General features: G+C 38.5%; 1 protein-coding gene and 1 long non-coding RNA gene across 2 annotated transcripts in view; both read right to left on the reverse strand.

Moving 5' to 3' along the window:
• LOC136267434 (uncharacterized) overlaps positions 1-8509 on the reverse strand; it is a 44242-nt gene extending 35733 nt beyond the window's left edge. Inside the window, exon 1 of the mRNA XM_066062587.1 lies at positions 7531-8509. Within this exon, the coding sequence (XP_065918659.1) occupies positions 7531-8436 (906 nt within the window). The 5' untranslated portion in view covers positions 8437-8509. The remainder of the gene's footprint in view (positions 1-7530) is intronic.
• Positions 8510-14781: 6272 nt separating this feature from the next.
• Positions 14782-16070, reverse strand: LOC136267437 (uncharacterized). Its single transcript, XR_010706694.1, has 3 exons — positions 15956-16070; positions 15771-15891; positions 14782-14944 (listed from the first exon to the last, which is right to left on the reverse strand). It is a non-coding gene; the product is annotated as an uncharacterized lncRNA (long non-coding RNA).
• Positions 16071-16833: the final 763 nt, after the last annotated feature.

Raw genomic sequence — 16833 nt, forward strand, 5'->3', positions numbered from 1 at the left:
ATGACAAGACAAGGCCGAGGTAAACCACAAAGAAAGAGATACTTGTGTTTATTTACATGTCTAGCAACAAGGGCAGTACATTTAGAAATGGTGTATGGACTTGATGTAGATTCCTTTTTAAATGCCCTACAGAGAATGAGAGGTGTACCAGATGAAATTATATCTGATAATGGAACAAATTTTGTTGCTGCCAATAGAGAGCTGTGTGAGTCAATTTGCAAAGATCCAAGAGTTCAATCCAGTATATCAAATTTGGGGATTAAGTGGACATTTAATCTGCCATATGCACCACGTTTTGTTGGGGTCTTCAAGATTATGATTAAGACAGCAAAAGAACAGTTACAGCCATACTGGGCAGAGCTGATGTAAATGATGAAGAGTTCTTAATGGCATTTTGTGGAGCTGTGGCACTGATAAATTCAAGACCTTTATCAGTCTGCAAATGTGAATGATAATTTGCCACTAACACCGAACCATTGTTTGCATGGTCAAATGGGTGGCCAGTTTGCACCTGAAGCGATGAATGAGATTATTTATGACCCTAAAAGACGGTGGCAATGGATTCAGGAGTTGGTCTGACATTTCTGGCATCGATGGTTGAAAGAATAGATCCCAAGTTTAAGTCCCAGACAAAAGTGGCTAAAGATAAAGAAAGATTTAAAGTCTGGAGATTGTATTTTAATGATTACGTCTAACACGCCTCGAGGACAATGGCCTTTAGGGAGAGTGCTAGAAGTCTATAAGTCCACTAGAATTAGAGTAAATCACAAAACTGTAAATACACATATAGCTACATACGTATAAACAATAGCTATTTTAATAGCCTAAATGGTGAACACTGATCTTAATTATTATAGTTATTTGTCATGTGGACCATGACAAGGAGGTGGAGATTGTAGAAAAGAAAAGGTCTAGCAAAATCTCATGTGAAATAAAATCAGGTGACCAGATGTAGAAGCCATCGAGAAACAACGAACAGTGAAACAATTGGTAAACAAGAGATCACAAAAAGGAGAACTATAAAAGAAGTGAGTTTAACCAGAAGACTCTCTTGAACTTATTGAGAATAGCAGAAGATAGATTTTGAAGAAGAGCAGCTGGCTGAACCAAGCTTTAGTTGAACAGACTTATTTCATTTTGTTATTGTCAATTGTCTATTTGTAAAGATTTGATCTAAGGTCATCTGAACAACACTTGCCATACAGACGTAAATAAGATAACCTCACCATACACCATAGACAGCCATGCCTTATCTCCTATCAAACATCTTTAAGCATCAAGATCCAGAGCAACTTATGGCATAAACATTATTACTTGTAAAGCCAACCAGACAGCTTCGTTGAGAGAAAGAGCCTTCCTTAGCTTGATACAACCAAAACTTGAGTATTCTGCTACAATCTGGAGTCCATTTGTGCATTGTAATAGCTGGCAAACTATTGATTGTGTGCATGGGGTCCCCACTGTGCATCTAATTCTCTAAAGGTGTTTTTTGAGTGCGACTGAGGTAGTCTACAATTTTGTTGCTCTTCCTGGGAGCCCACTCTGGCTCTATGTGTAAATGGTGAGACAGGGAAACTGAGAAAATTGCCAGAGCTTCAGCCTGCAAGTCAGTTCCTACCATAAGAATACGGACAACATTTTGATTATCAGTGAACCACCATACTCTCTAATTACTAAGTTTAGCTTTAAGTGTTTCCAACACCATTCTGACTGCATGGATCTCATGCCAAGTGGAGCTTTTAACCACCTCATCTGGGAGCCATAGACTATGAACTATATGACAGTCATGTTGCACAGTGTAGCCTGCATAGCCTGTGTTGCTTGCATCGGTATATACCACCCTTAGTGCTGAGGGCCCCACCCATATATTTTGGCCATTGAAAAATCTCTGTAAACCAGAATTGAAAGTCTGACTTTGCATTATCAGTAACCTCCAGGACCTCACACCACATCTGCCATGCATTAATAAGTGTATACAAACCTAGTCTAGCTACTGGACCCAGAGCCACTGAAATAGAGATTATTTTTCCTATGATGCTGGCCAAGAACCTAGGTGATAGTTTAGTTTCTATTAAAACCTGGGCTAACTGAGCTTGTAACGCTGAAACTTCTTCATGGGGTACAGACACTTTTCCAAGGTGTAAATCAATGTTGAAGCCCAACCAAGTACACTGTTGAGAAGGGGTCCACTTACAGTTGGCAATGAATTCTCAACTATTATGAGCTGAGGACAAAACAGACTTCAAAAAAGTTTTGTTAATTGTGGTAGTTGCATGGAGTTTATAATTGAAGTAGCTTGTCAACATATCTTGTATGGCACGTTAAATTATTACACAACCATTTAATGTTTTAAAATTAATTTCACTGCTTTATCTTTGACAAGGGAAAGCCAGCAGCAAATGCACCACACTGCACTTCATTGGACAATTGAGTCACGATAGTTTCATTTGTAGCAGCTGGCTAAAAGCCATCAGCAAGACAACACGATGAAGCCATGCTATGATATGTATTGACAGAGTTGGGGGTAACTAGTTACTTTGTAACTAAGTTACGTAACTAGTTACTTTGTAACTAAGTTACATAACTAGTTGCTGTAAAAAGTAACTAGTAATATAACTAGTTACTTGCTTTGTAACTAGTAACTTGTAACTAGTTACAACTGTCTGAAAAAGTAACTAAGTTACAACAGTTACATTGTAACTTCAGGTAATTATGCTTTAAAAGCAAAAGCACTTCAATTTTTGTGCTACGGCCACATCAAGAAGACACTTTCTGTGTACTGTTCTTCATGATACAGCTTGAGTAACAGACTAGATGTTACAGTTGAAACAGCTACAGAATTGTTATTTTCAGAAAGTGTACATATAATTATTGTATATAGTTCTCTTCTTCCCTTGCTCTGGGCAAAATAATCATGTTACAAAAGTTAAAAAAACAAATAGAACTTATTTATAAAAGTAACTAGTAACTAAATACTTAGTTACCTATAAAAGTGTAACTGTATCTGTAACTAAGTTACATGGGATTTAGGTAACTAGTAACTAGTTACTTTTCTGAAGTAACTACCCCAATTTTGTGTATTGATTATGACATTAGAGCAATAGATTTTGTCCCAAAATTGCATTGAAATGTGTAACTGCAACTTTCATGAAGCAAGAGGTGGGGAAAAATTCAATGGCGGGGCTCCTTCAGGAGGCTACAGTTCAGCTTCTGATGATTTATTCTGCCTGAAACTTACACAAGACATACAGATGACAAATGTAATTTTGGCATCAGGTTGGCTGTTTTGGGCTTAACTGTAGAAAGTGATTGTCACCAAACAACACTTCAGTAAGAAAGAATGAAAAATAATGAAGTGTTGTACATCAATTTGTCAGTATAAACATTGTGGGACTCTTCTATCGTGCTCATCAAAGTATCAAAATCCTTGTGTGCACTCAGTTTTTGCAAATTAACAGCCATAATTCATCCAGAATGGATCAAATTAATCTGCACTACTCAAATATCTACTCTCTCTTCCTTACTCCTGACAACATGGTCAAATTTAGAAAGACAGTTTCAACAAACTTGAGGCAAGTAAACTTGTGCTCCAATAGCATGCATACATTTTATGCCCTGTGAAAGTATTTATGTAACTACTGTGACATCAGGTTTTACCGCTCTATAGACTAATTTCACACACATTTTCATGACATAGGTAGGCAATTATTCCCAGGCAGTGACTTTCAAAGTTATTGTTTGTGGAAGACGTTCTATGGCATCACCACAAAATATCTGCTAAAATCCTATGAGTAACGCACCTAATATCGATCGGATGGGCTCTAAAATCGGATGCAATTACTCAACCTACAACAGAAATTTTTGAGCAACTTATATGTTTTCAGATAGTTCAAGGCTGTGGGACTTTGCACACCAAGAATCAGCTTTCTCAGCCTCTTTGTCTGCATGGTGGCAGCAGCCCTGCAAAGTTAATACATATAATCGGAAAAAATTGATTCACGGACACTCACCGTCTACAAATCATGTTTACATCCAATCAACAGTTTTAAATCTTCATTTTGTAGAGCAACTCAACATTCCTAGTTTATGTAACATCAAATCCTTTCGATCACAAATTACAAATCAAATAGGCAGTGGCTATTCATCTGGCAGTCACGTGAATATAAAGAAGTTAGACAAAAAAAACCTAAGAAATTGAGGGAAAAAAGTTGACTGTGAGCAGGATTTGAACCTGGGACTTCTCACATACTAGTCCCCATTTAGCCACTGTGCTGCCAGCTACCCACCTCCCTTAGTTTCTACCTTATAGAAGTCATTCAAGAAGAAACCTATGTAAGAAGAATTTCCAGTGAAGAAGAAACCAAAGCTGAACCTGACCCTAACCCTAACCTGACTTTTGTCTGTTAAGCATAATGATGACCTTCACTGTCTGTATGAAGGTACGTTTTTGGGTGAGTTCAAGGCGAGCTAGGGTTGGGAAGCCGGGCCAACCCTTGCTCGCTTCGAACTCACCCAAAGAAACTTACCTTCATACAACTAGTATGTTTGATACTCGAGTTATGGGTGACACTGCTGGACGAATAGTGAAAAAAATCGTGCCCAGCTGCTGCCACTACAAATCAAATAAAATGAGATGTCACTGGAGTAATAATTGCATCAGGAAGTATATGGTGTTTGTAAAAGTATACGGTACACATTCCCATAAACGTATATATCTCAAAATAAACAAGTCACAGTTCTGTATACTTAAATTTATGGTGCGATTATTACTCCAGTGGCATCTATTTTATTTGATTTGCAATTTGTGATTGAAAAGATTTGATAAAATAAACTAGGGATATTTAGAGTGTAGATGAGTTGCTCTACAAAGTGAAGATATAAACCTATTGAGTGTGATTTGTAGACGTTTGGTGTCCGTGAATTGATGTTTTTTCAGGATTATACATATTAATCAGAAATGACTTTGCAAGGCTGCTGCCACCAGACAAAGAAGCCAAGAAAGTTGATACTTGGTGTATAAAATTCCACAGCCTTGATCTAAAGACATATAATGCACCTATCAATGTATTGCCCCACTACCCCCCCCCCCCCCCCCTCGGGCATATATGGGGCTATAGTGGGGATTTGACACAGCCGAATGTCAAATGCCCCATAGTAGGGCAAACCTATCGTGTCAAATCCCCACCGTTGGCCCCAGTTACAAAGCGAAGGAAGTTACAACAAAAAATATTTGGGTGCTTACTGAACGATCGTCAAATGCCCCATAGTGGGGCAGCAGTTTCGTGTCAATTCTCCCTGTAAAGCCCCACTTACGCCCGAGGGGGGGTGGGGTGGTGGGGCAATACATTGATAAGTGCATAAGTTGTTCAAAAATTCCTGTTGTAGCTAGCTCGAGTAATTGTATCCGATTTTAGAGCCTGTACGATATTAGGTGAGTTACTCTGTATTACCATAAATGAAAAGTTTATTAATAATTCGATAGGATGGGTCGAGAAATAAACCGCGAAATCGTATGGCTTCGTAATTGCATTCCAACTGTAATCAGGGCGTGCGTGTCAACATTTAATCGACCCGAGCCCAGTCGACCAAGTTCCTCGGTACCAATAGGGCGTCTCATACTAGGTGACTGCATTACGGTATGGATACAAAGATTGCTTGTCTCTATATTAAACATGAAGGTGAAAGTTTGTTGTGGGTCCGTGAGCTGAGATGTTTAAAATGGTACAGTACACGTGAATCACAGTAAAGATTACGAAATCTTTGGTACACGTAAATACATTACTGCTTGTTTACAGTATTGATCGTGCACTATTTACTTTCTTGGTCGCGCGACTCAGTGCACACTACCGTGAGTCTTGGTAAAAACGCACCGGCTAAGAAGCATAAAACAGATTGATGATAACCATAGTCTAGGGTCCGCAACGCGAAAAGTCGATATCCTCCAATCAACTATCTAACTATTGTCATGTGTTAGGCTAAGTGTAACTTGAATAACACCAGCGTGGCAGCCAAGTTTGTTACTGTCTTCTGGTAGAAAACGATACAAATGTCTTAAAATCACGTGATTTTTCATTGCAGCAGTTCGTAGGGTTCTTCGTATGCCACGATATTCATTCTCAACATTGTTCAAGTAGTCTATCATCAACTCAAAGTATTGGTGGTTTGATTATATTGGTCAGTTTCCGGTGGCAGCACGATATGTGCAGCTTTTTGGCGACAGACAAAATGTTTCTTGCTCTGGAGCACAGGACAAGCAGAGCAGCAACTGCGCCGTGGATCAGCAATGACCAGTACTAGGTAAAGTACCTGCATGCGGAGTATGGTTATAATTGAAGTTTGTTAGCCATCTGGCTGAGCCATCTATATGCTGAAATTCGGCCAAAACGACACGATTTTTGCAAACAAATACCAGAATGGTTGATACATCAGTGAGACGGTCTTCAACAACAAGGATACGAAGCTTATAAACACCTAACAATACGGCCATCACGCCCAGTAAACGCATAAAGCAATCCAATGCATGAAATAGGCACTCACGTGATCGAAATTTAAATCGCGGAAATATCCATGAAATCGCTTTCATTTCTGAATAGGAACCATGCAGTGCACTCATTTCGTAAATTTTTGTTAATTGTTCACTCGGGCGTGGTCTGGACCAGTGCAGGTGTGTTTTATGCTGTGATGGCATAATAGGGAGAGTCTCAGACAGCTGGGCTAATCGAGATGCTGAACCTAATGCACACAAACTGATTGCCACTTGATTCCAAGTGATTTTATAAAGTCATTGGAATAGATTATGGTTGTATTTTCCGCGATTTGAATTTCGATCACGTGAGTGCCTATTTCATGCAATGGATTGCTCTATGCGTTTACTGGACGAGATAGCTGTATTGTTAGGTGTTTATAAGCTTCACATCCTTGCTGTTGGAGACTATCTCACTGATGTATCAACGATTCTGGTATTAGTTTGCAAAAATCGTGTCGTTTTCGCCGAATTTCAGCATATAGATGGCTCAGCCAGATGGCTAACAAGCTTCAGTTATAACCATACTCCGCATGCAGGTACTTTACCTAGTTACTGGTCATTGCTGACCCACGGCGCAGTTGCTGCTCTGCTTGTCCTGTGCTCCAGAGCAAGAAACATTTTGCCTGTCGCCAAAAAGCTGCACATATCGTGCTGCCACCGGAAACTGACCAATATAATCAAACCACCAATACTTTGAGTTGATGATAGACTACTTGAACAATGTTGAGAATGAATATCGTGGCATACGAAGAACCCTACGAACTGCTGCAACGAAAAATCACGTGATTTTAAGACATTTGTATAGTTTTCTACCAGAAGAGAGTGACAAACTTGGCTGCCACGCTGGTGTTATTCAAGTTACACTTAGCCTAACACATGACAATAGTTAGATAGTTGATTGGAGGATATCGATTTTTCGCATTGCGGACCCTACCATAGATAGTTAGTAGCTAGCTATAGCACAAGCGCCCCATCTAGCTACTACTATTTATGTGATAACTTACTAATGCATTCCCCATTGCTTCTGCTATGACTTTTGAAACCTCTTTAATTGCAGGACGATCGTTTGGATCATTGGCTAAGCACTTCTCTGTCAGTGGCCTCAGCGCACCAGCTCCCTCTCCCATTTTATCAAAGTATGCTTGACGCCGTCGTACTTCTGAGAGAGCCACCAGTTGTTTAGTCTCAGCATCAATAATTACCTGGCTTGATGGAGTTGGCCACTGTTCACAGAAAATGTGGAGGGAAACACTGCCAAAAGAGAAAACATCTACTGGAGTACCATACACAGGATTGAGGTCATCGAGCGCTTCAGGAGCCGTAAAATGTAGCGTTCCAGGAGCACTTGTCAGTCTGCTCTTTGTTTTCCTGCTATCAGAATGTATCATTTTAGCCATCCCCAAATCACTGATCTTCGCAACCAGACGGTCGGTTAGTAAGATGTTGTTGGACGATAAGTCGCGGTGAATAAGGGGCGGTTTTAGACCGTGCAAGCAGCTCAAACCAAGAGAAACGTCATGTAAAATTGACAACTTTGTTTTCAGAGGAATATTTGACTGATTATCCTCAATGAAATAATTAAGGCTGTTGTCCATCAATTCCATCACCATTACTGGAAACTCTGATTTCTCGGAGGAATAATATACTCCCAAAAATAGGACTATTTTTGGATGACGAATATCACTGCAGCGAATGCATTCCCTTATGAAATGATTTTTCATCGCCTCTTTTCTTTGAGGACTGACCCCTTCGAGGAGGTGAGGAAGTATCTCTTTTGCGGCGCAGGGTGTTCCATGATAATCCACAGCGAACACTCGGCCGTACCCACCGCGCCCCAGCTCCTTTCCGCTGGAAATAACTCCAGTAAGGGTAACTTTTTGCAGTTCCTCAGTACTAGTCTGGGAAGCCATTAGCTACAATTAAACTGGCAGAACAGGAGCGGGTAATTCGACTGCACACACTTATATAGCGAACCGCAATAAACAATATTACGTCGACTGCGGCTGCATGCAGCAGCAATTAATCCTGCCACACCCTACATTTTAGCGCTTAAATAATCCCGCGTAACTATAGGCCGCTCTAACCACTGAACCGAAAGTGGGTTCAGTAACCCAGCTACCGGTGTCACAGTGATATTGACAGATATGTGTTTCCCCGGGTATCGTGGGAGAAAACCATATAACTATTATGAAATGATACTAGTATTTAATAGTATTAGTATTATTATCAATTTTGTCAAAATCTAAACATACCATCTTTACAACACCGTAGACGAAGGGGTGATTTGATATATTTGTACCAAATTCTCAAAGGCAGTTATAATATAGAAAATCATTTATTTACCCCATCCACTTCTACTGTAACAAGAGGTCACACAAGGAAATTATTCAAACATCACACTAATTCGTATACAAGATCTAATTTTTATAGTAACAGAGTAATCAATGACTGGAATTCATTACCCCAATCTATTGTTGATTCTCCCTCTGTCAATGATTTTAAAACACTGCTGGACAGACACTATAGTAATTGCTTATTTGATTTTGTATAGTAATTAGAATAGCTAAGTACATAATAATTATTAATTTTGTTTATGGGTGTACAGGCATAAGCTAAGCCTTTATCCTTAAAATACAAATACAAATACAAATACAATAACTAAGACAAGACAGATAGCTAACAGAGCAATACACAACAGGACAAAAAAGAGAAAGCTATTTGAATAGAAAGCAGCGAAAGGCAGCACGGAATAGATCTGACTTCTTAATCTGTAGGATGGAATATGGTACAGTGTTCCAAAGAAAAGGGATGTTTACAAAAAAAAGAGAAGCGATATGAATTAATAGTAGATACAATTGGCCGGATTGATAGAGGATGAGATCTAGTTGTGGTTTTGGGTAACTGAAAATGATTGTGAAAAGGTAAAGAGCTTCTGTGGTGCAGACTATTATATGTACATGGAAAATGGAGAAATACTTGTGGCGCTGCTTGATGGCAGGCCAGTTTAATTCTTGCATACATGATGAAAGCGCATAAATTACAGAAAGTATGATAGTCCTCAGTCATATGCGACCATGTCCTAAGGAAGAACCAGCGTGGGCATGGCAAGAGTGTGAATGTACAAATTAGTTAATACTATATAGTCACATTCAGCCACTCTTTATTATTTGTAGCCAAAAATATCCTCTCAGAGGCTAGGATACTTTGGTAGGTGGCATCATCTAAACATTTCCTTTCATTTTTATTTATAATAAGGTTACATATAATTTAACTGTGATTTAATAGTGGAAAAAGATTGATTAAAGTCAAGTACTGGTAGATGGTTATAAATTCTTGGTGTTGAAATAAAAGTTGCTTTGTTTGTTGAATGGCGTGAAATTGTGTTGAAGTTTGTTGGTAACTCTTGTAATATCAAGAGTTCATATATATATATATTATGAACTCTTGATAATATAGAGTAGCTATATAAATGCTGTTCTTTTCAATGACATGTATTTTTTATGTATATGTACATTACGATATAATTAGTCTATTATATGCCTGATGCTTCTATGTGCAACTATCATACTCAATTAAAATTATGCCAGCATGATAAGCTGATATATAGAAATCTGTAGATGTTTTTCAAGTTTGATATCATCAACAATGTGTCTCTTAAGCTTAGATATAATAGATGTCCTGAAATTCCAATTTCTCAAATACAAGGTACACTGTCTAGAATACAGTGAAACCTCAGACCCCACTTATCTGGATTCCAGATTCTTGGTTAACCACACTATGGAAATAACTGCTATATTAGAGTATAATATTATATTGAATGTTTTATTATATACAGTAGTTGATAATACTGAATTAAAAAAAAAAGTTCTTTATGCTATTATAAGGTTATTTATGCACAGTTTCAGAGATACGGACTTTTCAGACTTATGGACCACCCCTGGTCCAAGGGGTTCGGATAACTGAGGTTCCACTGTAGTACATCTTAGCTGTTTAGTGATTGCTGCATTGTACATTATTATCAAAAGGATTAGTGACTACTGAACAACAAATTATGATGTCTGACACTTTAGCGAAGAAATTAGTCTGGCATTATGGTTAATGTATGTATATTGATTGCCAAGTATCTTAAATGAGTTACATGGTATTATTGTTGTGTATAGTTTGTACCATGCATAGGCGGATCTGAGGGGGGACCAAGGGGTGCTGTGCCCCCTCTGGCCCTTCTCTTGCCCCCCCTTGGACTTACAGTACTATACTGATACCAGAAACTAGAATCATGCATTCACACTGTATTCAGAAGTATAGAAAGCTAATTGACAAATAGAAAGCAACAGTTATTAATGTACTTTACAGTTATAGCTTAACTGTGCACTGTAAAAAAAGTGCGGCAAATAAATTTGAATTTTTGTGCAAAGATCGAGATACTCTAATAGAGCAGTCACTACTCTAATAGAACAGTCGCAGTTCTAATGTCATCAATTTACAATTTTTGCAAATCATAACAATGCTAACTACTCCTTATTTTGATTTGGTATAAACTTTACCATCAAACAGGTCAAATTATCTCAGATAGACTAACCAATCTTTGTATGCATTGCAAAGCATACACTTTGTTAGCTAAATGTTATCAAAAGGCTGCAGCACATGTTGCTGTCAGACCTTCAGTGCTGGACACTGTAAAGTGCTAATAAGAATAAGAATAAAAATGCTCTCAAATTTAAACCTAGGAGGTCTAATTTTTAAAATTTTCTCCAACTACAGTCTTAAAAACTGTATGTCTATCATTCATCTAGCTATATACTGAATAAAGTTATGCAAATGAATATAACTTGTGTACTAGAATTTCATTCTTATCCTCATAGTGGAATAAACACAGTTGTGCGCTCAAACTTTTGGCCCCCCCTGACAGTGTCTCCTAGATCCACCTATGGTAACATGATCCTTGTCTCCTACTTTAAAACTGGCATGGTGTGATGCAATGAACACATCATTTAGGTGTCAAGTATATGCTTATGGAGTCCGAGAATGAGTGTGTATAAGTAGTGGAAACTTTACTACACACATTCAATTCCATCAATATTTTATCACCTTGTTTTATGATCATGGCAACACTGAAGTATAGAGATTAAATTTTCACCAGTATGGTTACAGGCTGATGACTTTCGTTGCTTTATTTCTGAGGTAAACTTAAAATTCCTTCTACTTCTTAGTAGAAAAGAATTAGTTAAATAGAATAGCTACTTCATTGAGTCATAGAAGTTTGAAAATAATGAAGCAATTTTACGTGCCCAGGTCAGGGGCGGATCCAGGGGGGGGCACAGGGGGCACGTGCCCCCCCCCCCCCCCTTAAAAAATGTATATAAGATCGAGATACTCTAATAGAGCAGTCAATCACCAATCACTCTAATAAAGCAGTCACAGTGTTCATGGGGAAGTGTAGCTTACTTAGGAAGCTATAAATAGGATTTTATTTTACATAACATACGTGATATAATATATTCGGTAAAGGATAAGTAGCTATTATTGTTGTGACCTTTTTTTTTTTTTTTTTTTTTTTTTTGCTCTTCAACTTTTTTCAGCAAGGTGCCCCCCCTCTTTCCAGACTCTGGATCCGCCCCTGCAGGTCCATTGATAAAATAATCTGTGCAATTCACTTGTTGATGGTAGAGTGGTCACCTTAGTTATATACAACAAACTTTTCATTTAGTTTGTGATTGCATGAGTTGCAGAATATACCACATGGATAAGGATATTGAACAATCTTGGGCATGCACTATTGTACTGAACTACAGTAGTATTCTTACATTCAGCAGTTACATAAATACCCCAAATGACACCAATGTATTGGACACGTTACCATTACCAATCATATTATTTCTATTAAGGAAGTATTTAACACCCTACATATATCCTACTATGCATAGGGAATAAATTTGAAGTAGTATGGGTCAACGTTGAAACCGGGTCACTACTGCTGACCCGGATGACCCACTGACCCGGATGTGACCCGGATTGACCCGGTTTAATTAAAAACGAGACGTGTTTCGGCTAGTCTCGAGCGAGCGAACGAGTCTACATTTTGAGCGTTCGATTCGTGTTGAGTAAATATTGCAACTTCAGCCTAGCTGTAGGTTGAAGACCAAAAAAAAATAAATAAATAAAATAAAAAAAGGTCTTCACCTACTGACAATAGCTACCCCTCACCATAGATACCCTCAGTTTCGTGCTACATACTGCACTTACTAACAAATGGGCGTGGCTGAGCATATGTTGGTAATGCGATAAGTGGGCGTGGCTCACGAAAGAGCTACGCGATAGCGTTTATAAGTTCCACGTCGTTAAACGAATAATTTCGTTTCTCACGTGATCCAATCCGGGTCAGACCAGGATAAATTGTAAACAGGGTCAGACCCGGATGACTGTGACCCGGATGACCCGACCCGGTTTCAACGCTGGTATGGGTACCATGTAGACAACTTCCCTTTTTTCACAGATTTTTATTTCTTTGGTCCCTACTCATCTTTTAAATTCCAAAAGTTTTTTCTTCTACTTGTTTGGTAGCAAAATTCATAATTAATGGTCCTCTGTGGAATAGTACAATGGAGAGAAGATGCTAAACATATATAGGCACAGATAATTACTGTCACAAAATGGGAGTCAACTAATTAAGGTTAAGGTAGGGAAGGTCTAAGAGGCTGGAAATTGTCTTGTCTATATAGTCGGACAAGCCACAAATGTCTGCAACTTCAATGAAAATTTCATCCATATGGCTGCTATGATTGGTGAGTTATATACTAAGTATTGTCCCTAGTATCTACTTAATTTTGACTGCAGCCGATTTCTGAAAGCAGGCCACCTTTTGTGGTCTAATACGTTTGCTATTGGTACCGAGGTTCCTGATTTGCGTAAGTACAAATCCATTCAGTTCAGAAACTTGATTTGTGCAATAGGGTAGCAGATTTTATTAATATTCAAAAATATTTTGTACTATTAACAGTCCTATTCAATCATTATGAACAATACAGATATGCATCAGAATGATAAACGTTAATGTAGACTATTATCAGTTATAATCAATGTAGAATGCATTAGGCCACTCCAAATAAATTCTCTGTTCAATGGCGGATCCAGGATGGGGCATTTGGGGCAAATGCCCCCCCCCAACTTCCTTCACCTTGTGGAGGAGCCAGTCATGCTTCTGATTAAAATAGCTAGCTACTAAACTTTATAGCAGACCAAGGTCAGTTTATGAAACACTTATGAAAATATGCACATTTTACTAGTATTCACCTGAAACCAAAGTCAAACTAGCTGTGAAATTGGCACCCAGCACCATAGATTATATATACTACGTACCCGGGATTGGAAACGGAGACACGGGATCCAATTACTCGTGTACATTTGCTAAAAGCAATCCGCGTTGGAGCGCACCCCCCCAAATAACCGCCCATTTTGAAAGTGTTTGAATGGTAGAAGACGAAGGAGAAAGCTTAATATCCAGGTTGAGATACGTCTAAAGCCACTAATACTGGTAGGTTAATAGCTACTTAGGCGCCTACCGGGGCCAGAGATTCGTACCTAGCGAATTCGTTGTTCTGTCGCGTCTAAACCATTTAGCCGATGGACTCAAAAAAGTTATCGGGAGTGTGCAGTGTAGTGGGAGTATTTCAAACCCACAAAAAATGTATACGAGGTTAACATTTAGTTACCCAAGTGGTACTAGCTAAGTAATTATGTCCCTTTCTTAGCTGTTTTGTTCCTACCCCCTCTACAAGAATATGGTAAAACTGTTAAGTGCTTCTGGTCTCAATCATTTGTAAACCGGACAATTTCAGAAGTTAAAATGATAGGCAATTCCGTATAGAGTGGTACTCAAACTTGAATAATACTTCAGCTAGTCAAAATATTTATCCAAAGAAGACCTATTAATAGCTACACAGTTTTAACATTTGATAGTCACATGGAGCACTGATTGAGACAAGTGTACAATGTTTCTGTGTTGGAACAGAAAGTCAATTGAGTGTACATAATGAATGTTGTAATAGAGTATGTTACATCCTACCACCATACTCAATTTCACGGCAGTGGCTGTTTTAGCTACATGTATTCACAGCAACTACAGAGTCTAGATAAGTGACATGTCATACCCGACTCCATTGCTGGATACATACAACCATCCCTCTAGCAATATGTTGCAACATACACTGTTGTGCCGTACTGTCATGTTGTTAGTTTATTACTAAGAACAGCCTGAGCTTGGTACAGCATAGAAATTATATAATTTTTCTATAGTCAACTTGTCCACTACAAAAATCCTATCAGTTTCAATGTGAGATGAATCTTTCACAGCAACAAGCACTGTCACTGTATCCTTTGACAAGTGGTAGAAAGACACAGCACAGGAAGAGTTTTGTTGACCTACAAAAACAGTCTACATAATATTATAAAGATTGAGCTACATTAGCAAATGCAACACTAACATTGTACAATGTATAGTGGAACCTGTCCTGTATAGAAAGGTCACCTCTTGAAATTGGCTAACTTTAATTCCTTTAGTGAGGCAGCTATACACTAACCCAATTGTATAAAGCAAACGTCAAGAAATGTTGGCCTGAAGGTGACCGGCTTAGGACAGGTTCCACTGTACATCAAACACATTGATGTCATGCATTCACAATGCAACAGTCAAAAGAGAGGGAAATCACAGTAATCATATACTGCACTGTGCTAAGCAGATGTGCCGTGTGCATTTATCACCACTACTCTTGTCACTGCTATGGCACATTCACTTTAAGGTAAGTGAGGGCAGGTAATTCTGGACACTTAGCTTGTCCTCAGCAATGGAAGAATCCCACAATGGTTAATTGTATTACAACGTAATATTGTACAAGAAATGCACCATACTTGCAACCATAGCTACAGTTACTGTTACCTCGTCAATGGAACACAATTACATTATGATAAAACAACAATAATCAGAAGACTTCAATCATTGGTAGATTCTGATACAATTTTAGACACCAACTGGATGGTTCAACTATTTCATTACAATGAAAGATCCACCAGGCTATACCATCAATGTCATTGTTTCATTCATCTACCTATTCACACCAGTAAAATTCTAAGGGCTACTTTCCATCTAGAAATGCACTCTAATTTTGTAATTGCATAAAATTTAATTTGTTTTGTAATTTCCCTAGCCATATCACGTGCGCTGTCTGCTCTGTAACAATAACGTACGTACCATTGTGTCTGAGCATGGTCTGAGTAAGAATTCAAAGAACTGGTGACCTCGCCGCTGACCGCCTATTCCTGTCGAGCTCACCTGGTCAGCTAACTCCAAATAATGCCTTCATTTAGTAAACCTACGAAATACGAAATGTTGAATTAAGTAGCCTTTATATCTCTATTAGCTAGCTATGAACTCACAAGAAGATGAAAAGAATCAACTACTCGCCTGGCTAGGCGCTTCGCTGTCATAAGGATGCGCTCCAACGCGGATAGTTTGGATAAAAACCGGCGTTTCCAATCCCGGGTACGTAGTATATACCACCCCAAAAACACCTTCGCTGTAAAAAAGGCGCGCCCAAGAAACTACAAGTGCCTGGAACCCAATGTAAAAAAACAAAAAGAAAAAACAGCTCAGCTAAAGTGAAAAGTAACTGGTAACTTAAAGAGCTGATATCTGAAGCGGCCAAGAATACAATTACTAAAGTTTAATCCATGCAAGAACACCTTGGCTATAATACAGGTGTGTACATGAAAGTAACTGGCAACTGAAATGGCTGATATCTGAAGCGGCCAAGAATGAATGGTCATATACAACTAATCCAAAAGTTTAACACTGAACCTTTATAATTCAGCTGTGTTCTATATTCACTCTTGCTGCATCGTAAAGTAATTTCTTTTAACTCTAATTGGCTGGTAATTTGGCCGCCTTTTTTAATAGTCAGTATAATAGAGCAAAAAAAGGCGGCCAAATTACCAGCCAATTAGAGTAAAAGAAATTACTTTACGATGCAGCAAGAGTGAATATAGAACACAGCTGAATTATAAAGGTTCAGTGTTAAACTTTTGGATTAGTTGTATATGACCATTCATTCTTGGCCGCTTCAGATATCAGCCATTTCAGTTGCCAGTTACTTTCATGTACACACCTGTATTATAGCCAAGGTGTTCTTGCATGGATTAAACTTTAGTAATTGTATTCTTGGCCGCTTCAGATATCAGCTCTTTAAGTTACCAGTTACTTTTCACTTTAGCTGAGCTGTTTTTTCTTTTTGTTTTTTTACATTGGGTTCCAGGCA

The sequence above is a fragment of the Dysidea avara genome, chromosome 9 (genome assembly GCF_963678975.1).
Source record: "Dysidea avara chromosome 9, odDysAvar1.4, whole genome shotgun sequence".
Classification (NCBI taxonomy): domain Eukaryota; kingdom Metazoa; phylum Porifera; class Demospongiae; order Dictyoceratida; family Dysideidae; genus Dysidea; species Dysidea avara.